The sequence below is a fragment of the Ornithodoros turicata genome, chromosome 4 (genome assembly GCF_037126465.1).
Source record: "Ornithodoros turicata isolate Travis chromosome 4, ASM3712646v1, whole genome shotgun sequence".
Lineage (NCBI taxonomy): Eukaryota > Metazoa > Arthropoda > Arachnida > Ixodida > Argasidae > Ornithodoros > Ornithodoros turicata.
The window spans coordinates 44,690,268-44,716,192 of NC_088204.1; the positions used below are offsets into that span (position 1 = coordinate 44,690,268).

Below are 25,925 nucleotides of genomic sequence, written 5' to 3' on the forward strand. Positions count from 1 at the left end.
ATGCCGCGAAGTGCGAGTTTGGCGTTACCAGCTTTACCTTCCTGGGACACACCATCACCCCGGAAGGCATCCGGCCACTCGCACCTAAGGTCCAGGTCATCCGAGACTTTCCTACCCCCACCTCTCGCAAAGGGCTCCGCGCGTTCATTCCCCGGCCTCGTGACCTTCTCCCGACATTTTGTGCCTTGCTGTGCTGCCTTGCTCCAACCTCTGTACGCCGTTCTCGGCGCTGACCATCCGAAAGAGGCCCGTGCTGCCCCTCTGGAGTGGACACCGGCAGCAGAACGCGCGTTCGCAGAGGTCAAGCAGGCCCTGGCAGATGCTGTGTTGCTCCACCATCCTCGTCCTGACGCCGAAACTGCGTTGTTCGTCAACGCCTCCACTGCTGCCGTCGGCGCCGTCTTGCAGCAGCGTCAGGGTGGCCACTGGAAACCTCTCGGTTTTTTTCCCAGCGCCTCTCGCCACCAGAAACACGCTACAGCACCTTCGGGCGTGATCTCCTCGCAGCCTACCTGGCATGCAGACACTACCGACATTTTCTCGCAGGCCGCCCGTTTGTGCTGTACACAGGCCACAAGCCTCTCATGTTCGCCTTGCGATCGGCGTCCGGCAACTACTCACGTCGTGAAACCTGCCACAAGTGCTGCCTCTTGGAATTCACGACAGATGTACGCCACGTCGCCGGCGAAGACAATGCAGCTGCCGACGCGCTCTCGCGGCCGGACGTTAATGCTCTCCATCCGCCCCCCGCGGTCGATTTGGACGGCATCGCCCAAGCGCTACAGGCTGATCAAGAGCTCGCCGATCTTCGTTCATCCCCCGCATCCACCACTTTTCGCGAAATGTCGCTCCCCGGTTCGACGGCGAGACTATGGTGCGACACATCTACTGGCACCCCGCGCCCTTTCGTTCCCCTGGACTTTCGCCGGCCTGTTTTCAACGCCCTCCACTCGTTGTCCCACCCTGGCGTGCGCGGCACGCAGAAGATTGTCGCAGAGCGCTACATATGGCCTCGCATGAATGCCAACGTCCGTGCCTGGGCTCGCGCCTGCCTTGCCTGCCAGCGGTCCAAAATCCACCGCCACACCATCTCGCCTCCATCGCGGTTCCTTCCGCCAGATGCCCGTTTCGGCCAGGTAAACATCGACCTGGTCGGCCAGCTTCATCCGGCCAAGGGCTACCGCATCCTGCTCTCTTGCATCGACCGGTTTACCCGCTGGCCGAAGGTAACGCCGATTCCTGACCAGCAGAAACAGTGGCCCACGCATTCCTCTTCTCCTGGGTTTCCCGATTCGGCGCCCCGTCCACTGTCACCACGGACAGAGGACGCCAGTTTGAATCGGTCCTCTTCCGTCACCTGTGCAGCGCCCTCGGAACCCATCACATCCGAACCTCGGCCTACCATCCGACTGCCAACGGCCTGGTCGAGCGCCTTCATCGGCAGCTCAAGGCTTCCCTCCGCGCCACTGACCACGGCGACACAACATGGCCCGAGCGTCTTCCCTTCGTCCTGCTTGGCCTTCGCGCCGTGATCCGCCAGGGCGGCTGCAGCGCGGCCCACATGGTCTACGGCTGCCTGCTCCGCCTTCCCGGAGCGTTCTTCACCCCCTCGGCTCCGCTCTTGCCCGACCCCTCCTCGTACATCGACCATCTCACCCAGCTCTTCCAGGACCTCAAGCCCACACCTACCCGCTCCGGTCCTGCAACAGGCGTGTTCGTAAGCCCCGCCCTTCCTCAAGCCACCCACGTCTTCGTCCGCCGGGACTCTGTACGCACCAGCCTGCAGCCACTCTACGACGGCCCCTACAGGGTCATCTCACGAGCCGGGAAGTTCTTCCGCCTGCACCTCCCGCGGGGACCCGACACTGTGGCCATCGACAGGCTCAAGCTGGCATTCCTGGAGTCGGAACCGCATGTATCGCCCGCTCCGCGCTCAACTCCTGTCTCCGGCCTTTCTACCCCTTCACGTCGGGTACATTGTAATGGGCCCCGCAGCTCGCACACTGCGGGCCGCCCGCCGCCCCATGTCCGCCTCCTGTCTTCCTTGACTCCGGCGCCCGACCTTCCCGCTGCCCTCTTCGCCGGCTTTGCGGGGGGAGCCCTGTAGCACCAGCGTCATCTTCATCACCAGCACCGCCATCGGTTGCGCGCAGCACTGCGCGCGACCCGAGCTTTCGTTTTCGGTTCATCGCCATTAACAGTCATTAAAAACCCATCAACCTCAGTAGGGCCTGGTCGCCTCTTTTCTCGCTCTACAAGATCATTGAGGTTATTTGTTGTGTTTGTCATAACTGTTGCTTTGGCCGCTGCAATTTATATTACTATCTAAAATGCAGAGGCCATGAGGCTCATATTTGGAATCACTGAATTTTCTGAATTCTGGACACTAAAATTCCTGGCTTGATTTGATTATTTTGTGATGAGTTAGAGCACTGCACGGGCCTAATTTTCAGGCCCGTGCCCGGCCCAGGCCCGGGCGCGACACCGCCGGCCCGGGCCCAGCCCGTACAGAGGTACCATAATTCCACGCGTATTAGCCGCGGCTTATGCGCGATTTTTTTTTCTCACGGGCGCCCTGCGGCTTATCCACCGTGCGGCTTATCTGATGACTATTTTTTCCTGGTATTTTCCCCATACGCCGATTTTAACGAAAGGGCCGACAGTGCCTCTGGAACAGCACTGCCCTACAGATGCACGAACAGTGCGTAACAGGGACGGGTCTACATTCGAGTAGATTAATCTTCCTGGTGCATTTCCCAAAGCAGCTTTAAGGAAAGTTGTGACAGTGATTCACGTCTTCTGGAAGATCACTGACCCATCAGTCCACGAACCCCCCCCCCCCCCCCCCCCAAGGGCACAATCCGATTTTGGTAGAACTCCAGAACTGACCTCCTCTGTTGTACACTGTGCCGATCCCGGAGTATGGACCACAGGGTTTATGGCCTTCTCTATGGTCTCCTTTGTCGCACAAATCAGTCGTCTCATATTGCCCGCGGCTTATCTGCGGGTGCGGCTTATCTGCCAGAAAATTTTCAAAACGTCCCAAAAAACGCGTCCTGTGGCTTATCTGCGGTGCGGCTTATACGCGTGAAATTACGGTACACCCGAACGCAGCAGCGGCTGTTTTCTCTGCCGGCAAGCCGCTCTGTGCTTGCTTGCTTGGGAACGCAGCGCGCAGCGGCGTATGTACATTGCGGTTCAAGAGAGACTCATCGCCGCTCGACTGCACATGCTCCGGTGTTAGTTCCCCTCTCTCGAACTCTAACGCGAACGAAATATATGTCAGAACACCTAACCTAACCGACCCTCTTGCCGGACTCTCATAAAAACGAAATATGTCAGAACACTTAACCTCACTGACCCTCGTGCCGGACCCTCACGAGAACGAAATATGTCCCGACACCTAACCTAACTGACGCTCGTGCAGGACCCTCAGCGCGCCCGCCACACCAATCGCCCCCAAATGTGTGTGAATGCACGCGTGAAATACAGACCCTTTCACGAAATAAGCACGATCACGTGTAAAAAAGTGATAGTTGTCAGATGAAAATACCTGATATCCCATACCCAATGGGGAAAAAAAGTAACGTGAAAATTCAGCTGTCCAGTCCCGTGAAATATGTTCGCGTACATGCCCGACCATGTTTGGCGTTGCCAAGCCCGTACCCGGCCCAGGCCCGGTGGCTGAAACCCGAGCCCTGCCCAGGCCCGCCTAAAACACGCGAAGCCCGGGCCCGTGCAGTGCTCTACCTCAGGTAGAATGAACCGTATTTGATGAAAAGCTGTATGTACTTGCTTGCGCTGTAGAATAGTTCAAATTCGAATAGTTCAGTTGAAACTAGTAACCCATGTGACTAGCTGTGAGAATAAAGTTTGCGACTGCAGCATAGTCTTCCAAGTGTCAATTCTTGCTCAAAATTTTCGTATGCCCTTGAAATTTGCAATACAATTACGAAAATTGAGAGTTTGCAAACACTAAGGGTCTTACACTACCTTCTGCTGCTCATGTATCAGCTTTAAGGCCCCTGGTTTTCTTCTGCGGCAAATTCAAAATTCTGCGGACTTGTATAGGTTCCGCGATTTTCCTCAGCAAGCAGTCAACGGCTGCTTGAAATGGGAAACACTTTATTTTCTTGGATAATGTTGGAACAAAACAATTTTTGTAAAATTACAGATTAAAAGTACTGTCGTGGCACTTGTGTTCTCCTCTGCCAAGACAAATGCCTGTCACCTGCAATCATTTTATAGCTGCTGGAAGGTCTTTCAGCATATACAGAGTTTATAGAAACTTTATAGGAAGATTATAGGACAGAGCTTACAATACATGCCCTGTGGAAGTTACAGGAAACCCTTTTGTTTCTCGGCTCTAGGCTGAGCCTTTAAAGGCAAACTCAAAGACATCAAATCAAAGTCCCCCACTGCTACCGCTAATCTGCACAAGAGAGGGACATCGCCCCTTCCTCAGGTGAAGTATGCATAATAAACTTGGGCTAATGTTATCTTAATTAAGCTAAACTACAATCTGTCTGTGCTGGTCCTGCAGCATGGGCAGTTTTGTAAAGCTGGCTTCACCTCATGCAGGGAAGCTGCAGACGAAGCCCAATTTCGGGAGGTATCGTATCGCGAATAGTCGGATATTCGGAAGTCCGAATATTGGGTGTTCGATTCGCGAATAAAATACTTCGAGTGATTGATATTTAATTCGAATTCGGGAACTCGAATATCCGCACACCCATAAAATAAGGCTTCCGTGAAGTTGCCTGACAAACGAAGGATTCCGCGATGAATTCCGGATTCCACGATATTTCGCGGAATCGCGGAAAACCCGGGGCCCTAATCATCTTCTACTGCCACTTTTGTAGTTTTCATGTCTTGCTTCTGGTGACAAGAGACTATCGATGACAACAAAATTGTAAGCCATCCCTATGTGATATGTAATAGCATGGCTACAACCCACTGTCCACATTTATTTATTTAACAATACTGTCAACCCCTTGTCCAGGGACCACTACAGGTGTTGTCACAAGACATTTTTTCTTCTGAGCATGCTTTACAGGTGCCTGTGCAATGTACATAGTCTTAAAATAATCTTGGAGGTTATATTCATCCCATTGCGAGGGAAAACAGTGCGACAACACGGGTCAAGAAATGGCACAAACGAAGCACTGCATGTGTGTCATCTCGTTGAATGTTCACCGTTGAGCGCTTCATGTGTGTCATCTCTTGCCCCATGCTGTCGCGCTGTTTTCCCCTCACAGTACATACCAACTTGCCAAGATCACTGCCTTGATTCATTCCTGTGACTTTGTGTAAGTGAAAACAAGTGACAAATACAATAGGTTACCGTTTTAGGGTTAGACCCGATTTTTCGCAATATGTATCTGCACCTCGAACACGCTTTCTGAAATTTTGGTATCACCCAGCTTCTACTAGGAATCCCTGAGGTTCTCGCTTTGGGTTCTGCAACAGGCGTGGTAATGGGTGAATCATGATATTAACCTGAACAGGTCCAGGAGGAGACACCTCATTTTATAATCCCACTCTGCTGATCCTACAGATGAGCTTTCATAAAGCTGGGATACATGTTGCAATTCCTGAGGTCACTCAGTGCCCCAGTCCCCAGTACTCCTTGTCTGGTGACCTGTTTGCACCAGTGTCATTCCACATGAAGCAATGCAATCTCATGGCCACCACCACAAACAGGTATTGCAAATTTTTTTTTTTTACTGGTTGACACCGTAGAGAAACCAACGTCAACGAAATACTTTCACCAAATTCGGAGGCATTTTCAGGTGAGGTGGCGCTAAACGTCTGGGGTTCATCGAAAAATGAGCTGCCTTTGAAGGCATCTCCTGACAAAATGGCTAAGGGTACTTTAGGTCCGTAAACATCAGAGTGTTCATAAAGGATTGGCCTTTAATTGTGTATAAAGAAACTGAAGAGAATGTTGATGCATCTTTCGTAGGCCCGTTTTTGTTTTATGTTTGCTATTTTTTACGGTGTCACTTAAAATTTACTGATCGAATGGTCTCTGCAGGCTAGCCTTTGCTGCAAGTCGCTTCACCATAACACCGTCACACAGTCCTTTTCCGTGCTAGGTACCGACGAAGTTCTATGGCGCCAGGACCCTGAATCTCCTTCGTGAAAGCACAAGCTTATGAAGCTATTCTTATTTTTGTATTGTGGAGCAGTACCATTGGAAAAATGATACATACAAGAACAATATCCGTGGTGGTCGAGCCCTTGGACTGGATCACTTTATGTGGAATAACCCACGTGTGCGAGTGCCTGAACACGATAATGACACGCAGATATGTAACATGTGAGCTTTTGTACACTGGCGAGGTTTGCCTGTTGTAATGGCTGTACAATAAAAATTCTGGTTTCTGGGCTAATTATCACAATGGTGGTTCGAATGAGACAACTTGGGTTACGCCGGAAAATTCCTCGCTGGCATATCAAATGGGGAAGGATTTCTCCCTGAATTTCTGTGTGAAAATATCATCCAATTTTTACACTCCGAATTGCAAAAACCATAAAACATGAAGACAAACAACCCTATGAATACAGGAAACCTTCAGGGTACGCACTATGTGCCTGTTGGATATCCAAACATACACTGTAGGACAGCGTAGACTTTGGCATGATACACTACAAAATTTCTACAGGCAATCCCCCCCCCCCCCCCCCCCTTCTACAGGCAATCTTGCACTAATCTATATGTTGCCTTTTGAGCATGAATAGTTCCTGTAGAAAACATTGCACTGTCAGACAAAAGTTTGTGGGTGTTTTCTCCGCCTTATGTGCTAACAGTCGACGATGACATGACATCTACTCGAAGCCACGGACCTTGAGGGATCCTGGATGTCCGTCGATTTTCTTCATCACTGAGATCATCAATTGACCTTAAGCAGTGTATGTAGCGTGTCCTATACTGGATACTCCTCTCAGATAAATCCTGGATCTGTCCGTGGGCCACATACAGCCCGAGCACTATGGTGGTGAGTCAAGCTTTCAACGCTGCTCCTATAAAAAAAAGTTGGTGAGGACAATTTTTTACAGCATTTCCACTTGTCTATTATTGCTATTACTTGCATTGTAAAGGAAACTCCACAAAAGATAACAATAATGATTCGGGACTTTACGTCGCGAGACAACTGCGACCTCCACGAAAGAGAAACAGCACCAGCTCGCCACTGTATGCCCCCCCCCCCCCCCCCCCCATGACCAAGAAATACAAAATGCACATAAATGTACAAGAAAATGAAGAGAAACAAATCAGGGGCCAGTGCAAGATGATGGCACCCAGAGCCTCTTCCTGGTGCAGTTCAGTATAGAATGTGGCCAGGATACGGGCTTCAATGTGTGCCTAAAATGCCAACAGCAGACCAGTAGAAAAGTATTTTCTTGCATATTTCAAATAACAGGTTCGCAGTCTTTTAGCATTGTGTAGTGAGATCTCTGTTCTATTGAATGAGATATTGCAACTGTTTTCATCTGAACTGTCGCATTCTGAAAATGGTTAAAATATTGCAAAAATTCAAAATTTGGTATTTTCAGGCATTGCTAATGCATACAGAATTTTGAGCAGAAACATAAAATATTTTGTAAACATTCCTGAGGTGCCACTCAAGCAGTGACCTTGTTTACTTTATACACGAGCTGTAAGGGAAACACGAAATGACAAACAGCAGGGAAATCTCATCTTTTCCGCGCATCATTTGAAGTCAAGCATTTTGCATAAAGCTGGATTCACACATGCATTTCTTGAGGCGGCACCGCACGCTCTGGGACCGCTATGCAGCTGTCGCACTGTGTTTCCAGACGCTTGTCGACAACTGCTGTGTGCTGCACCTTCGCAGCGCCGTTCGACAAACGCTTTTTCATCCAGCCAATCGGAGCACTCGGAGGGGAGAAGTGGTGGAAGTGGCTTCCTTTTGGTGCCTGAGGGGCCTCCCAATACTGCGCTGGGATCTTTCGTCCTCTGTGTATGTGTGTGTTTGGTGCTACCATGTGAGTAAATTCCTTGTCACCAATAGTTGTTTGTAGTCCGAGCAATGAGCTGGGAATTTGCGCAAACGACGGAATCAATGAAAATAAATACGACTTGTGTGTGACTGTGTGTTCATTGTCGATAAGTAAACATGTGCCTCGCTTCTTCTGCCGTTCCTTCTCTGCTATATTGTGTCACGTGTGTCGTTCCAACGATTGATGGTTCCAGTAGAAATGCTTCACAATAATGGTGAAATAGATAACATACTTCACAAGACAAATTTGGAGGAAGAGAGCTGGACGTGTTGGTACGCGATCTTGACACATCAACAACAATGAAGCACATTTGCAGGCTGTCGGCTCGGCTATGTGTGACAGGCCCCTCTCAGCTGCACCGAGAACGCTGAGGTGGCGCTGCTTTTTGAAACGCATGTGTGAATGAGCCTTAAGTTATGCAAGGTACAGTACTGCACCTGTTACATGTATTGACATTTACGTGAATAACAGGTAAAGTATGAGTGATTAAAGGCTTAAAGGATTAATGTTGAGGTACACTTTTCCCTCTTCACAAGGCCCTCTACATGAAAAATTATTTTTGAAAAATATAGGAGATGCTGGAGCGGCCCGACTGGATCATCTGTGATGGCATGAGACAGCTATTTTGAAAAAACGTCAGTATGTGCCTTACATACATAACGTTTGTTCGAATACGAGTTGACTTGGATAACAAAGTTTGTAATTGCACTGCTATGTATGTCTGTTGTCCGGGATTGCAGGGGAAGCTGGCTTGCAGTGGCCGTGAACACACAAATTTTATCAGAGGTAAGCAGTGTCTGTTGCTCGATGCGAGGCTATTTTGTGCTGTTATAGGCGTGTCGCTAATGTGGAATTTGGGACTGTGGCTACCTATGAGACAGCGATCTAAATGTACAGAGAGTAGAATATAAGATACATGATTAGGACTTTGTATAACGTGGTATGCTCACCTAGAATGGGGAGTTCATCCCAAGTTTGGTACCAAATTCTAGGCGGGCGCGCTTCTGCTGGCGTTTGTTGACACTGTTGGAAGAAAAATGTCCAAGACACGAAAATGGTGAGTCAATCACATCTGAATACAGTAAGCGGAGTCATGATAGTCATTGCACCACTTCACAGGAAATTATAGTGACTACTACAGTGAACTTCTAAAATAGATTGCAGTGACATCGAAGGCAAGCATTGTTACTCCTTGCAATGCAAGAAAATACAACAGCATGGAATTTGAGTAACATTTCTACACAACTTCAAGAGGAAACTGCACGTCCTTCTCACACCAACTTTCACACAAACAAATTTCCAGGAGAGTTGTGTATAAGAAGTTTACAGCTGTTATTTCCACTTTCCTGCTTTCTGCCAATTGTTTTTTGTCTCCTTATAACAACTGAACATTCAACATGGTTCAACTTGCATGGTAAACATTATTATGAAGTACTTGAATCAGGCAAGAGCTTGACGAAGGGCACCTTTTGCAGCATGAAGTACTTGTTTTGTCCATTTTTGAAGCTGTGTAGCCACAGAGCACCTTCTGATCGTTGTAATGGTTCAGTTATATGCAGTTTGTAGAAGTCTGCAGTTTGTTTTCGTGTATAATACAGTAGTGTATGGTACACACTTGAGTTGTACAGTATGTACTTGTAGTAGTGTATGGTACACACCTGAGGTGGTGCCAGTAGTTGCAAATGGTGTTTAAACAATGCTAGCAATTAAAGTGAGAAAATATATCCTACTTAATTTCGTGCAGCTTGACCAACTCATTGAGAGGTACAAGCAGTAAAGGCCACAGGAACCCAAGGAGCCAGACATAGAGAGGTATGGAGGAGAGGGCTTCCCCAAAGGAGGGATGATGAAGGGCAACGTCACCCACTGAGAACATCAGTTGGAGTAGCATCCTGTAGACAACAAAATAATATAAACCCTTAAGGGAAAATGGAATAGACATTACAGATAGCTCATCACCACGCTTAATTCATCATGTGTCATATCGGGACCAACCACTGAAATCTCTGAGAGATGGGGAGGCCACTATGACGGCACATGGGTGGATGTTCTCTCATTCGTCATGGCAAATTTATCTGCTATGCACAGGAGGGTTAGTATTAGTGGGCGCACCCATGCACCGATCTGCTCGGGGTTGGTGACCAATGGCAGCTGACCTTCATATTACGATCCTTCTGGTTGACATGTTCCGTCATATGCACGTTTGAACCTCATAATGTGTGATGTCAGCCACACGAAACTAGGAAAGTGAAAGCTGAATGCTGGTCACGAGTCTCGTCTTGTCCACTTCTGTGCGTGTTTTGCTCCCTCCCCAAACTCAAGGAAATGCAGTGTGCTTCACATGCAGTACAGTCTAAGTGCGCACGTGCCACATGGGACAGGCTCGTGTTTCTCGCAGAAAAATGTTGTGTAGTGACTGGATGTTCCACTGCAATTGGAAACAGATACTATTGTTTTCTGAGGGTCTTGCACCTTGAAACGAGCAAGACCTTGAAAGCGACACTTAGCATCACTCAGAACCCTGCTTCATTCATCAAGCAGAGGCCACCAAGCACAATATTCTCACTGTACAGTGTCTTATCACTGTCCAACTAAATTTCCAAAAACAGCCTGAAAAAGCAGTGCTATTTCTTGCACAATATGCTGAAGTCAAAGATGAAAAGTTGTGGAAGGGCCTCCACTTCTCCTTTAAAGTCATACCTCACTCGTGGCTCTAAAATCCATTGCTAAATCTGTACGTACGAGTGTGATTCAATACATAACCTTAAATATTTTATTGACAGTTAATCAAATCTGATATTCTAGAGAACAGGGCATCATTTTTCTCTAAACTATCCCCTCGTTTAAATGCGGGTGCGCAATAATTTGGGAAGTGCCTGTGTTCCAGCAGAGAATTGGTGTTTGGGTCGGGTGTAGGGTTGCCACCCGGCCAGTATTTCACCGGCCCGGCCAGTTATTCGCTCGTTCTGCTGGTTGCCCATAGAAAGGTGATAACGTAGCCTTGGGCTGATGTTTGTAGCTCAAGACCTTTCGTGGAGGCTCTTTCGGGGTTTTCCCTTCGACATTCCACTACAGCTTGAATACATCTGGAGCATAGACCCAACTCCGGAGTCACCAGATCAGGAAATTGGGCTGTGGACACAGGGCCGACAACCGATGGCCTAATGGACCTTTTTCGCATACGCGTCGTATCCTAGCGGCTTTCCAACGAACCATGCTCGGCATGTGTCAAAATAAATCCACATGGATAGCACAAGGGACCAAAACCGGTCCGGAGTGTGTTCCCCTATCTGTCATCCCCATACTGCGCCATCTAGTGAAGACGGAGATAAACCTCTCCGGCGCCTCAAGGTCATGCGCATTCGCATAGACCACTGTGAAAAAGGTCCATTCTGTGCCCACATCCATCGGTCCATCAACGCGTGTCTGTGTTCTAGTTTCTGTCCCCCTGACAGCCTTCTCGAAACACTGCACAGTCATCACTGAGAGTTTTTCTCGTTTTCCAAGTTATTCATTACATTCCTGTGTTTGGAGGGGACAGGAGCAGTTGTTGTGCTGTTGACGGTTGTGTCGAGTCAGGTAGAAATTTAGGCCATATACGACCATCATGAATTCTCCGCCTGCTAAGAAGTTTCGTCTGCGTCAATGCGCTTTTCCAAAGTGAGTGTCCATCCGATCCAGTTGTTGGTTGTTCCAATCTCTTCCAGCGTAGTGTTGTTGCCTATTTATAGCAATTTCTAACGTTATAATCCAGCCGCGTACAGTTAACATATGTTTTCTCGTATTATCTTCAGCGAGCACTTTGTCCCTGTGTGTGTTCCTCCGCTCCTCCCCCATTTTATCTTTCCCGCACCTTTCATCCTTGCTCTCTACTACCACCTGCTCTCAGCCAGTATTTTTCACTACAAGAGGTGGCAACCCTAGTTGGGTGTGTAGCCATTAGAGGAATTCAGCGTTATTGCTTTGTACTATGGGCTAACTTGACTGAACTTGTGAGACCCAAAATCCTTATGTGACATGGCTTCATTTTCGTGAAAAGTGTTTTCACTCCAGCGAACAGGGCTGGAGCCCTTCAGTTATGGACTCGGCAATTAAATAAAGTAACCATATTTGGGCACCCAGATTGCGTTAATTAGGCAAGTAAAGATGGTACTATTATTAACGCGAGTCGATGATGAGACTGATGCGGGCACATGTGTGACTGTTCAATTCTTTTGGGTGGATTTAATGTTTGTGGCTGCGTTCATTTTGCAGTTGTAGTTGGTTATTGTTTTGGTTTTTTCTACATAGTGGCACAGGTCCAGTCTCTTATCTTCAGAGAACAATAATAATTGGGAGTAGATTTACACAGAAGGTGAGTCCGCCCGACATGTTGCACATGCAGCAGGGTAGGAGTGAGGATAATTTCGACCACCTGGTTTTCTTTTGATGTGCCCCGGAAATCACTGACACTCGGTGCTAGAAGCAATGCTTACCTCCTCCACATTGCTACCAACCTCGGCCGGGATCGAACCCGCTCAGCAAGCCAACACTTACAACTGAGCTACCGAGGCCGGAAGAGTAATTCTACGAAACAGTAACAGTAAGAATACAAGCACTTCATTGCTTCCAAATGTGCAGCTGAATAAAGCGCGAGTCTGAACAAGCAGTGAACAACATACGAACCTCCTCGGAATCAGAAATGCTCCCAGGAAAATAAATTCTGGTTAAGCAGTCATTATAAGAAGCGGAAAAATAAGACACAAAAACAAGAAAGATAAACTGACTCTTACTTGCACTTAAGGCCTTGTGTTGTAAGGTTAAACCTGGTAAAACCCATTTTTACCCCCCGATTTGCGTTATTGTCACTTTGGGTAAACCCTGAAAACTAACTTCACAAAGTGCCAATTCAGCCTCCAACTTGGGCATTGGAGAATGCTAAACAGTGCAAATTCGACTGCTCCGCATTTTGTGTTTACGTAAAATGCGAGAAGCGTTCTTTTTCATTTTCCATCTGTTGCTGCCCGATTTTACCCTGAATCTCAGCTACTGAAATAAAACCCGATTTTCACCCCCAATTAAAAAAAAAACACATAAAGCCAGAACACACAAGGCCCTACTTAAACTGCCTAAAAAAGATGTCTTAATATGGTTACGACTGCCCAAAAAGAACAACAAAGATATACACGCCTTGCTGATTCACATGTCAAAGTAAGGAAAAACACAACATTCCTTGAATTGCTTTAAATGGGTTGCGACACTTCCTTCAAAGTTACTCCAGATAAATGTGGCAGACAATTATTCTCACTGATGTGAACCTGCGTTGCAAGTTTCACAGCAAAGAGGGTAATAGACAAAGCGTAGGAAACCAGCACCACAAATACCGAAACCCAACCGGCCTTGACAGCAATGGAGGCATCTCTGCCACTGAGGCAGCATAAAAGAGGTCACTTGCTTATGACTACCAATGGGAATGGGCATAGCTCTTGGTCCTCTTACGTCATAACTTGTGGCGTATGTGTGTTCAAGGGTTTATATCATGATAGGTACAACATGCAGAAACATAATTAATTTTTCCTCAATTCTCTAGAATAAGAACAATGCACGAATAATATAATGAACCACGTCTATCAACATGTCATGATCTGAGACATAATTCATTACTGGTTTGAGCAGATCATTAGCACTTGTGACATATTCTCAAATATAGTATCTTGGGCAGCAGCATCCCTCAGTGACTATCATTCGTGGTAACGTATAAGCTCCTCATTAGAGAATATCACACATCTGCATTAAGGAGATAAAATCAATGGACGAATTGGTCCTTTTTGTATTTACGACAGATTTACGTTTCTGCTCTGTGACATCCCCCTTTTATGTTTTACTTTTTTTGTGCTCTCCTGCTACTCCTACATGAAAGACTTAATACAGGATCGACTCTTCAGTCTACACAAGCGTACCACTAGTGTCCATATTGTTTGCAGATAACTCCACATTACAACACGGCGTATCAAGTTTGAAAAGTCAAACCCACACATAACGATCCCACGGATGTAGATGTCAGGCTCACAATCATCGATGAACACCGTCGCATAACGAAGGTGACGTCCATCGAACAGAAATACGACCTGTCCTAGTCAACAGTTTCGATGAATCTGAAGGCTTACCGAAAGAGAAACCGCAAAGCTACCCGTGATGGCAAGCCAATGCAAGAGAATCTGGAATTACCTGGTACATACATATGAGCTACCCATCTATGCATATGAGCGGGACATCGTCAACCGAATCTTTTTCAACATCAACAGAGCAAGGGGAAGACGAAGACCCTGATTTTAAAGTAACACAGCTGATAGCTGTACAGTTTCTTTACACAGCATGGCACAAGGTGTGCCGGACGACCATCATGAACTGGTTCCTGAAAGCATGTTTCGTTCCACTGCCCATGGACGATAATGGGCCCGAACTTGATGCAGTGATAAAGCAAGACGACACTGAATTTATTAATTTATTGACGATGAAGCCCGATGCACTAGAAGCTCATGAGAAACTGAGGACTACAAAGAACAACCAGCGATGTGTTTACGAAGCGATGACGCCATTGTTCACTAAGTACAAGTGGGCGAAACTGCTGATAATGAAAAATCTGATGAAGCTGAGAACGCATTTGCACAATCGATGTTTTGAAGGATTTCATTACCAAACACGACCTCTTCGCACGTACATTACGCAGCTGGACGCACTTGAGTGTGGTACCGTGTAGCTCCGCAACTACCAGAAGCAGTCAAAATAAAATCCTATTAGTTTTTCCAGTCTCATTTATAGCGTCTCTCTTGCGCACCACGCGACTTATGTCAGGACTCCAACAGCGATATTCCTCGTATAACAATAGAATTTGCGATAACCACCAATGTAGTTGTATATGGGTTTTGCTGACACGATGAGGAAAGTGAAGCCGTGCTAAAGCAAATTCAATAAATTCTGCAGTGCAAAAGTGCATGTCTATGTGTATGGATCACAGTGTAAGGTGAAACTCTTGTGAAATTGCACATATGTGTGCAAATTACTTGACAGGCAAGATACAGAGAGGCTGAGAAAGGTACATACACAGATATACAGGCAACAGTCCAGCACCGATTAGAGAGGGGGTTTCGGCGCCAAAGTGGTTGGGTTCGGTGGACAAACCCAACAGATATGGCCACTGCATAAATCAGCAATATAAATTAATGAGAGGTAACAGCTACAAAATTCAAATAAGTCTCTACATCCTATTTGCCAAAACATACTAATAAGCATTTACATTTTCCCTCATACTCCTGTCACTAAAATAAGGCTGACTAAATTAGAATATTCTAAGCAAGTTTTGCTAACATCGCTCACTTCACCAACATGCTCAATAAGTTGAAGGTCCAGCAATATTTCTAATCCTAAAGCTGTCTTTACAGAAAAATCACTATTAGACTCGTATTTCTACATAAGCAGCTATAAATAGAACGAGCCATACATGTGGTGGTCATCCGGAAAAAATAATAATAAGTTATATAAAGCCATCAGTGTCCAATAAATGCAAAGTGTAACGTTCAACTTATAAAATTGGTGGGAAATGCTAACCAGGAGTTGCAGTTGAGCTATTTTCTAGAAAATATATAATTCCCCTTTACTTAATTCCTAGTCTTAGAAATTTTGATTTATGTAAGAAATTTACCTCTTGAGTACTGCAAAGATTCAAGTCCTCCAATTAGCCTTTCCTTAGTCAGGGTGTGATAAATACTCACCAAAGTATAGGACTAGTAGAAAGGCCACCAAATTTTGGCATACAGCTACCCCGGAAACCCAGATGTTGGTATGTGTTGTGCCGTCTGCTCCATTCCTACAACGAGAATGGAGTAAAAAAATTTGCGACTCTATTTACATTATTTTTCATTTATTTCTTGTTGTTTAGTATATTTTTACATTATTTTTTATTTTACTACCAGCATTATTATGATGTTCGCATTTAGGTGTCCTTACCCTTGAAGAAGCCAGCAAGGGGTAGACGATGTTTCTGGGTGTGAAGAACATAGATTGGCCATACCCAGGGCAAAGGTAGTAATGGCTACAAGCACCGAAGGGCAGAATTTGGCACAATAGCAGCCCAGAAAGAACGCCATCATCTGTAAAACCAAAGTGGAACAGATGAGAACCTACGGACATAAACGGTACTCAGACAAAAGGTGGAAGAAGGTTGACAAATTAAACATACAAACTGAAGTGACTTATGGAAAATAATGAATGCTATCTTCACTACCTATGCCACATTTCACATTTTGGAGGACCTATGAAGTAACAAAAAGAGAACCTTGAAAGTGAAAAGAGTTATCGTTCTTTCTCTAACTAATTCATCGCGGTAGAAAACTAGGTTTTCCCAAAATAGATTAAAGTTGCAGCGTGTATCAACAGCTCCCTAAAATTCAAAACAATTTCTGTGGGGAAAAATACACGGTGTTTTCTTTATTCGTTACAGATTTTTTATAAATAAGCTGTGAGAGCAGCAAAGATGCCATTCGTGCAAGCAGGTTATGCGGCATGGTGGACATCCTGTCAGAAAGCATTTGTAACAACTGGATGCCTAATTAGCTAAAATTCATCTAACATTGAGTCCATCAAGGCCGCTGAAGGTGGGCGGGTCGCGCTGGCGAACGACCGGGGCAAGAACAACTGACGCCGTCGCCGGCGGCTGTGGGGGTATGCCATTGCCAGCAGCGGCAGCTTCGTAGTTCCAGTTTTCTTGAGGAAGGAGAATCGTTTGCACCTCCACCAGGAGGTTGTGGGTTCGAAACACAAGCTTTATTGTAATGACGATGGGGATGACGACGATAATGAAATCTGTCTCACAATAAGATGTTTTCTGGGAAATGCAAGACAGCAGAATTGGATCCAGTCATTATTGAAATCCATCGTCCTTGTTGAACACCCTGAGAAGCGAATGTACTTTGAGATATAAAGTGCAAAATTTTGCTACGCAAATGAGCCGAAACCAGAACTACACACTGCACGATCATAGAAAGAGCAACAGGCATTCCACATGAGGGCCACATGCTCTGCAACGATGGAGCTGATTGGAGTAGGAGAGCTAATCTGACCACACTGCTAGGGGCCCCAAAGCAGGACATCCCTGCAGATTGTGGGCACACTATCAGTCACACTTTTTATTTTGCCTACACACTGTGCAGTTTGCCTTCTCTGTCTCTTCCTCTTCTGTGGTTTATGTGCAGCCCAGCAAGCGTACCAAATGGTTTGACTAGACTGTGCTTTCTTATATTTCTTAATATTTGCAGATATCAAGTGACAACCCTCGCTCTCCAACACTCTTTGCTGAACTTGCACCTCAGTTTTGTCACTGTTGTCAGCACCGCAATAATTGATCATGAAACCAAAACTGTGCTCCCTCCGAGGCAGATTGATGTACAAAGCATGTGCAAGCGAGCTTTGCTTTCGACAAAGTTTCGACTATACGAATTACTCGTTAGCCAACACATTCAGGGAATTTATGTTTATTCACTCGAAGGTGCTCAGAGCGGAGATGTAGTCATGGGGCTGGCTCAAAGGAGTATAAGATATGGCTCAGATCTGCCCGCTCTGTGTTTGGATATTCGTTTAAGAGTCACCTGAGGCAGCTTGCAGATTCTTCCCACATTTCCTAAGCTAGAAGATGGCGGCTATTTTGAAATCTTGAAATGGTTTTCATCTAGACCATAAAGAAAGACCTAAACCGCCTTTCCACCTGAATCAGATTGTGGAATTAGCCATAAGTTCCTAAAATTTTGCCCCAGGGGCCCTATTCTCGTCAAAGTAATCGACCTCAATTACTTTGTGTCTCGCCTGTCATTGGTCATTACGCGAAGAAGGCGCAAAGGACAGAAATGAATGCTACACACCCTCAACCAATGGTCATGCTCTTGATCCTGCAATCTTCATGATAAAAAAGATAAAGCATGAAGAGTGAAGGACCAAGTGCTCGAGTTGAGGGCGTGTCACATTCATCTCTGTTCTTCACGCCTTCTTCACATGACCGACCAGTGACAGGCGAGACACAAAGTAATCGAGGTCAATTACTTTGATGAGAATAGGGCCCCTGGTATAAAAAAGACGTAAAAAGTACTCGCAATGAACCACATCAAACAACTTTATGTGACATAGGCATTCTTCATACATAGTCTGCGCTCCTTCAAACAACGTGTACAACATGGAATGGAACATGAAATGGGGGACTAAAAGAAGAAAAGAAGGAACACAAAACCAGAAAAACTATAAAGATACACAAAAGTGAAACCTTCGAGCAATTAACATATGAGAAGAGACATCAAATAGATGAATGATAGAAAATGACTATACAACAGAATTTGGGACATGTGATCAGAATGGGTGGAGAGAATCAGGTTAAGTGCGAGAATCTGTGTGTCTGTTCATGGAATGCATGCAGTCTGGGTCTTTTGTTATGAAGTGATAAACAGTGCCTTGCGACAAATACCAACTGGAAGCAGACAACACAGCAATAGATACTGTGTAAGCGCATTGTCGTTCACTGTGTGTATGGAATTTTCTTTTCTCCTCCGTTTTCCACAACCAATCGATTTCCGGTTTGTTGACACACTTCCGCTCAGCTCGGGCTTTGCTCCGAGGGAATAAATATAAATACCCTAGGTCAATTAGATCGAGTAAAGCAGAGTGGGAGTGGGAGAGGGCCATGGGAAAGTCAAAAACGCTATTGCTGTTTAAACACATCCTTGGGTTCATCGCAGCCAAAGCAAGACAACACGCTTACTGACTACTACCGTAAAAGCTAGAGCTGTCTCGCCTAAATCGGGGCGTCCGCTTTACACTTGTGTCATTTTTGTGATGGTTTGTTTTCGAACGTGCAATTGACTAGGAGTAATGACAGTGGTGTCAGTGAATCAACTAAAAGAAAAACAAACCTGCAGAGGACAAAAGAAGAAGGAAAGGAAGCTAGCTTGCCAAATATGTATTTGTGCGTGTCAGTAAGTTAGCCCTATGTTCCCTACAATACCGTAATTTCACGTGTATAGGCCGCTCCGCAGATAAGCCGCAGTACCCGTTTTTAGGAACGTTTTGAGACTTTTTTGACAGATAAGCCACACTCGCAGATAAGCCGTGGGCAATACGACGCCACCGACTGTGCGACAAAGGAGACCATAGAGAAAGCCATAAACCCTGTGGTCCATACTCCGGGGTCGGCATGGTGTACAACAAAGGAAGTCAGTTCTAGTATTCTACCAAGATCGGATTGTTCCCTTATTGCTTGTTTTTCTTAGATCGTCGGGTCAGTTGCCTTCCAGAAGACATGAATCACTGTCACGACTTTAGTTAAGGCTGCTTGGGGTAAGGCACCAGGAACATCAGTCTACACGAATGTGGACGCGCCCCTGTTATGCATTGTTTGTGCATTCGCAGGGCGGATAAGCTGCAGAGCGCCCGTTGGGAAAAAAAATTGTGCATAAGCTACGGCTAATACGCGTGAAATTACGGTAAATATTCTACACAAGCACAAAAAATTGCTGGCCCAGTCATAATCATTAAAATAAAGCTGTTGTCTTGAAAATTGCTGGGCTTCATAAAACATGGTTATGGGATAATACAGTAAATTTCGACGTTACATATGCTGACGTGCACACAAAGTACAAGGGGTGTTCAAGTCAAACCGGGACTTTTCATTTTTCGCAAAAGTTAAATGAACTTACAGGCGAGAAATTAGTTTTATTTTTCAATGTAATCTTCAGCTGCACTAATGCACTTGTCCCAGCGTTTCACAAGGGCTTCGATGCCAGCAGCGTAGAAATTCTCACCGGCGCCACGGTCCCTCAATACTCTTTCTGGTCTGGAAACTCCGCTCGAATACAATAGACAAGGTCACTTAGGGACAATTGCTCCCGCATGGGGCGATCGCGTCGTTTGGGAGGAGACACCCTCGTGGAGCAGACGACGTTTCCATAGCGCTGCGTGTTTTAGGGAAGATTTGATCAACTACTTTTTAAAGTTCATTTCAGGTTTAGAGCAGAAATAATTCTCTAATAGGTTCATGAGTTAAGCCCGCACATTTTAGTTCAGTTAGCGTAAATTTGCAGATTTTCCGCGTAGATTGCAACTTTCGTTGTTATCTTTTTCTGGCACGGAAAATGTTGATTTTACTCTCACTCATATCTCTCAATGAAGGTTGCAATCACACAAACTATAGTGGTGTGTTATAAAGTAATGCCGCTTTCAGTAGTTATTTCGTGAGGGCGAAACTTTCCAAACGCGTGGTTTCCTCGTAGCATGCAGTTTGTTGCAATCTGAGCAGAGATAAAATTACGAGGTGATTCTATTTCAGAGAAGACATAAGACTTCAGAAGAAGTACTTATAGAAATCCTGTGTTGTAATCATGATCATCTGAAAGTCGTCCCTGGTGGTATGAGAGACGGGGGATACAAATGCAATAAATCGCATGACTCGATCGTTTTCGGTGAAGAAATAAACTTATGTTGTTTTTCGATGTAGTTGACAATCAATGGCTCTCATGCGTTCCCTTTAAACATAATGCACATGATCATCCCATGATAACATTTCTGAAGAACCCTTCAAGTATTCCTACTATTTTTGCGGCTTGGACTGACTGACCAACCAGTTGTAATAAGGAGATTCCAACATGATTTAAGCCGGGTTACTAAATTAACAGGATAGAGTTTCCGCTTACTGAAGTGTGGCCCTAATAGCACTTTTCAGCTATAGAAATTGGCTGATGAGATTCAGGTGTCAAATTCATCGCGTTGGCGATAGCCTTGGCGTATCAGTCAGATCAGTTCCAGGACGTTCCAATGAACAAACTATTTAAAATGATAAAATTGTAGCGGCGTGTGCTGCTACAGAATGAAGTTTTATGTGGGAGCGGCCACTGTTCTCATAGCTCGGAAATAAATTTTAGGACTGGCCAAGAACTACATTTACAGGAAAAACGTTGCAGTATCTGGTGACAAATAAATATAATAACCGGAAAGAGATAAGTAAGGAGAAATGCAGAAAATTTAATGAGTCGGTCTTTCGCTTGAAAGTAATGATGAAGCCAAAGAAACGATATTTTGTGGCACTATACACGGGCATGAACAAGCTCTAGAGTCTGTAGTGTATAGGCCGCAGAAAAATTTCACATATTGCAGATCAGAAAGGAAAAAGAAAAATGAGAAGGTAAAAAGTGAAAACATCATCCCTCCCTCTCCCCGCTTTCGATTCAGCAAAAACGAATATATAAGCCGGTATGTAAACGGGTGCGTAAACGAGTAAACGGGTATTAGCTAACTTCGTTTACTGCCAATCTTTCCTCGCAAGTTGTACCATAAGAAATGTTATTGTATTGACATCATGTTGAAAGACCTATCATTTGAAAATTTTACGGTTCTTATAGTGTTTGATGCTCCACAAATCACGCTCATCGCAGTACACCTCCAATAAGGCTATTAGCGAATGGTTTGTATTTATTCCCGTATACCAAGTGATCGCTGTTTTGTAGACAAAGAAAAAAATACTTTCATTCACTTCTCGTAAAGTTAAGGCTCCGAGGAATATAGTCATTCCAAAATGCTGCGTGCTCGTATCAGTCTCTTTCATCTGTGTAGATCATTCTTACACACGAACAGAGTGCAAAGATTGCAGTAAATTTCAAGGATATTTAAAAAAAATGAACCTCTGTTTACGCACGCAAAACGCAAGCACCAAAAAAGAAAAAGTTCTCACTTCCAAACACCCGCAGAAACACATGCAATCGATACGCGCAGGCAGCAGCGGACACGAAAGTCCTCCCGAGCAACGATGCGCCGCCACGTGTCGTCGGGGCGCCCTAAGCGAACTTTTCGCGGGAGTTTCCTGACCAGAAATAGTATTGAGAGTATTGAACTTGTCATGTACCGACTTCCCCAACTTCGGACCCTCAGTAGTATTGAGGGACCGTGCCGGCGCGTAGCAGCCATGATCGGACCGCATTCTTGACCTCGTCGTCGAAGCTGAAGTGGCGGCCCCCAAGGAACGCCTTCAGTGGCCCGAAGAGATGGAAATCGCTGGGGGCGAGGTCTGGGCTGTAAGGGGGATGTGGCAGCAACTCCCAGCCAAGTTCCTGTAAGGTGCGTGTCGTGAGATGCGCGGTATGCGGGCTTGCATTGTCCTGTAGGAGGAGGAGTCCTTTGGTGATGAGGCCCGGGCGCTTTTGCTTCAGCGCCTTATGCACATCCCTGAGAACATGGCAGTAATATGCACTATTGATGGTGGTGCCATTAGGCAGAAAATCGACATGAACACCAAAAAATCGAAAAACCGCGGCCATAGCCATACCCGCAAACGGGGTGCTTCGGAACTTCTTGGGAGCTGGCGAGCCCTGATGCTTCCACTGTTTTGATGCGCGTTTAGACACAGGAGTAAAATGATGCACCCACGTTTCATCGCACGTGATGATCCGATCAAGGAATGGCTGTCCTTCAGTGTCGAAACGGTACCTTAGCTCTTGGGAGATTTCCAGTCTTCTCTGCCTGTCAAACACGGAGATCTGCCTTGGGACCCAACGGGCGCTAACTTTCCGAAACTGGGGGTGTTCATGAATTATAGTGTTCAACGTTCCCACAGAAAGGTCCGTCTTTCGAGCCAGTTCGAGATATGTTATCTGTCGGTCCTTGAGGATCAGGCATTCCACAAGTTGGATGTTCTCGGGAACTCTGACACTGAGCCACCCCGGCCGGGATCATCCTGCACTGATGTACGGCCGTCTCGGAACCATTTGCACCACTAAAACGCTTTGCTGCGGTTAGGTGTATCGTGGCCATACTGAGCCTGAAGTCATCTGTGAATTTCAGATGACTTTACGCCTTAATTCACGAGAAACTTCATGACAATTCGCTGTTCGATGTGCGCGCTCACCTCGTTGTCGGCCATCTTGTCCAGCACGTGTCTTCTGTTTTGCACTAACTTTGGACCACCACGTGGTGAACGCGGAGGCCTGTCGCGTGTGAAAATGACGAAAAAGAAGTAGCGCAAGCCATTTGTACACTCAGGAGACAGACAGTCCCGGTTTGACTTGAACACCCCTCGTATATACATGTTAAGAGAACAAGCTGTTTTGGAAGTGAGCCAATAGGTACCCAAATCTCAGAGAGTGTGGACAAACCCATGCTACATTCTAATGTGTGCAATTTGATACATTCGAAGCTGCAGCCTACCTTGAACAACTTCCTGCTTAAGACCAAACATAGTTTGGCAATAATGTTCCTGGTTCCTGCAGTGGCGTATCTAGGGTGTGGCAGGTGTGGACAGGTGCCATGGGCGCCAGGTGAACAGGGGCGCCATTATGTGGTCGTGTGTGAATGTGCCAGGTCGGGCACTCAACCTGGCACATTCATAAATGATCTAAAGCACCCGCCATTAGAGAGGTTGTAGTGTGAAACCTAGTGCGGACCACACGAAAACGCATCCCCAAGGACATCATGTTAACCATGTTGCCATGGGCGCAGGTAGCTCTAGATACGCCACTGGGTTCCTGAGTTACTTCAATCCTCATCAGATGTAAATGCAAGATAATGCAGTCGCGGGCAGTTGAGCCCGTTTATTAGGATCTTCGATATAACGATAACTCCGATATTACGACCAAATTGCCGGTTCCCGTCGCTGACACACTGTAGTACATGTAAAGACTACCACCATAAACAGGACACGATCATCACAAAACAACAGTGTTGTACCCGTTACCGAAATACGGTATCGCGATACCGATACTCGTTACTTGAGTAAAAAGTATCGAAATACCGATATCGATACTTCTTTTTTAAAGTAACGAAGTACCGCTACCGTTACTAAAAAAAGTAACGCGATACTTTGGGCGATACTTTTGTTTGAAATACGGATATGGCGCAACACGGAAATATGCTTACGTGAACAGTTTTGCAGTGAAAAGACAGCATATTTCATATGTAGCTCGGAAACCTTATGCTTGACTTTTATCAATAGCTGGTTCTTGAAATCGTCTCCTGCCATCCTTGCAAGCCGTGGTGTCTCCGGCAGCTGACAGAGGCCAGTGTGACAATTAAGTTAGTGTCAGGCCCACACAAACCATGGAGTCCAATGACCCAGGAATCCTTCCGAAGTTAACAATGCCAGAGTATATGTGAGCGTGACTCAGTGCGACACGGCAGCTTAGCAGTGGAATCCAGAGCGCACTGTCAAAATCTTGACCTCTGTTCGTTGACCTCAACTCTTTTGTTGAACACAGCGTGGTTATTTCCTTCAGTTTCAAAGAAAAACGGTGAACACGTGTTTGGTATAATTTCATAATTCTGGTTACGGAGCACGTAGGCGTGTCCTCAAGCTTCTTGTCGAGGGCAATAACAATGAATAAGAGTAAGAAATATGGTCGGTGAAGAAAGGGTGGGGCACTAAAAAGTATCGGTATCGGTAACGATGCGTTACCATAAATTTGTAACGGAAATACTTTTCCGATACCCACTTAAGAAAGTATCGCGATACGCACTCCGATACCGAAAAAGTATCGATTACTGTAACGGCGTTACTTGTAACGGCGATACGTACAACACTGCAAAACAATCATCACGAAAGCGTTTGCTCGCGTATAGCGATCAGAATTCTAACAAAAGAGGGAAATAACTTTTAATAGTCATAGCCTCCATTTTGTGTTAACCGCTCATAACTGATGGGACGGGACAAGATGCGCGCGTTGCTGAGCGCGCGACTTCAAAGGCGCTCCCGTCCGGCTCCACATCGTTCCTTCGTCCTCAAGTCAGCTCAAGTTTTTTTTTTTTTTTCTTATCTTCTGTTTCCTACGCTAGCGTCCGCGGCTCTACAGACTCTACCGTCTGCGGAAGCGTTTTGATGCTCCCTCACCAAAACTTCGTTGCGAGTTTGGTGCCTTCCGAATGTGAGCTGGCAGACGGTTGCGCGTCGACGAATTAGCCGTGGACGAGGTGCGCTCTAAATGAACAACGAAGTTCCAATAGTAAAAACTATTATGACTAGGGCACTGGATGATGAGCAATGGATGGAAAGCACTTTAATCACTACCATTTTTTTGAACCAAGCGGTTAGTAAGCTTATTAAAATGCACCATGAGAACTAATACTATCAACAGGTGCATAAATATCGCAGAATTCGATTTTGAAAATCGCGACCGTGCGCAACGGTGGCAATACCCGGAACGAGCCGTCGAGCCGCTTGCGTCATTTTGACGTCAGAAAAGTGGAGCCGCTGATTGGTTTCGAAGAACGTCGTCTGCTATTTTTCACTCGGAACCCCGCTTTTTCTTTGGTTTATCATATACAATAAATGAAGATTGGTCTACAGACATTGTTCAAGGTTAGGCCGTGAGATTGTAGAGGCCATCCTCATTGAACTCCCCGAGCGAAGTCAACCAAAAATCGGTCAACCTCTCCCCGCTTGACCTTGCTTTCCCTAAAGCGACCTTCCGGAGTAGGTGGATTATGAAAATAAACTTCAGGTTCCAGTTGAACGCTGTTCTGTCCGTGTCTGTGTTTTGTATGCTGTTCGCTATCATGGTGACTGTTTCTTGTTATGTTGTTGGTGGCAATACGTATAAACACAGTGCAGCACTAAGCGCTGCTTCATTTCACGCCTCAAAATGATCGCTGCATGGCTATGACCACGAATTCCGTCCGCTATGTCATTATATCAATATACGCTATATCACTAATTCGCTATGATCACTAGTGCTCGTCACTTCGACTAGCAACTTAGTTAGCCATTCAGTTAATTCCTTATTCAGCTGGAGGAGTGTTCTTGCCCGTACGTTGTCAGATACAATCCAGTGAAATCAATCGCAATATGCCGTCGCCGGCACATCGTGGCATCAGGAGTTGAACATTCATTGCCTGAGTTACAC

The 25,925-nt window shown here is 45.9% G+C and overlaps 3 protein-coding genes across 3 annotated transcripts in view; 2 read left to right on the top strand and 1 right to left on the bottom strand.

Annotated features, from left to right (window-relative positions):
- LOC135392395 (uncharacterized) lies at positions 1-1,532 on the top strand. Its single transcript, XM_064623110.1, has 2 exons — positions 1-412; positions 547-1,532. The coding sequence occupies exons 1-2, from the start codon at positions 1-3 to the stop codon at positions 1,530-1,532; spliced, it is 1,398 nt and encodes a 465-aa protein (XP_064479180.1).
- A 29-nt stretch (positions 1,533-1,561) lies between these two features.
- Positions 1,562-2,107, top strand: LOC135392396 (uncharacterized). Its single transcript, XM_064623111.1, has one exon. It carries the CDS (start codon positions 1,562-1,564, stop codon positions 2,105-2,107), a length of 546 nt encoding a protein of 181 aa, XP_064479181.1.
- A 4,575-nt stretch (positions 2,108-6,682) lies between these two features.
- LOC135391477 (transmembrane protein 94-like) overlaps positions 6,683-25,925 on the bottom strand; it is a 587,105-nt gene continuing 567,862 nt past the window's right edge. Inside the window, exons 26-31 of the mRNA XM_064621740.1 lie at positions 16,015-16,157; positions 15,780-15,874; positions 15,112-15,205; positions 9,759-9,920; positions 8,979-9,051; positions 6,683-7,026 (exon numbers count right to left, since the gene is read on the bottom strand). Coding sequence (XP_064477810.1) covers positions 8,979-9,051; positions 9,759-9,920; positions 15,112-15,205; positions 15,780-15,874; positions 16,015-16,157 — 567 coding nt within the window. The 3' untranslated portion in view covers positions 6,683-7,026. The remainder of the gene's footprint in view (positions 7,027-8,978; positions 9,052-9,758; positions 9,921-15,111; positions 15,206-15,779; positions 15,875-16,014; positions 16,158-25,925) is intronic.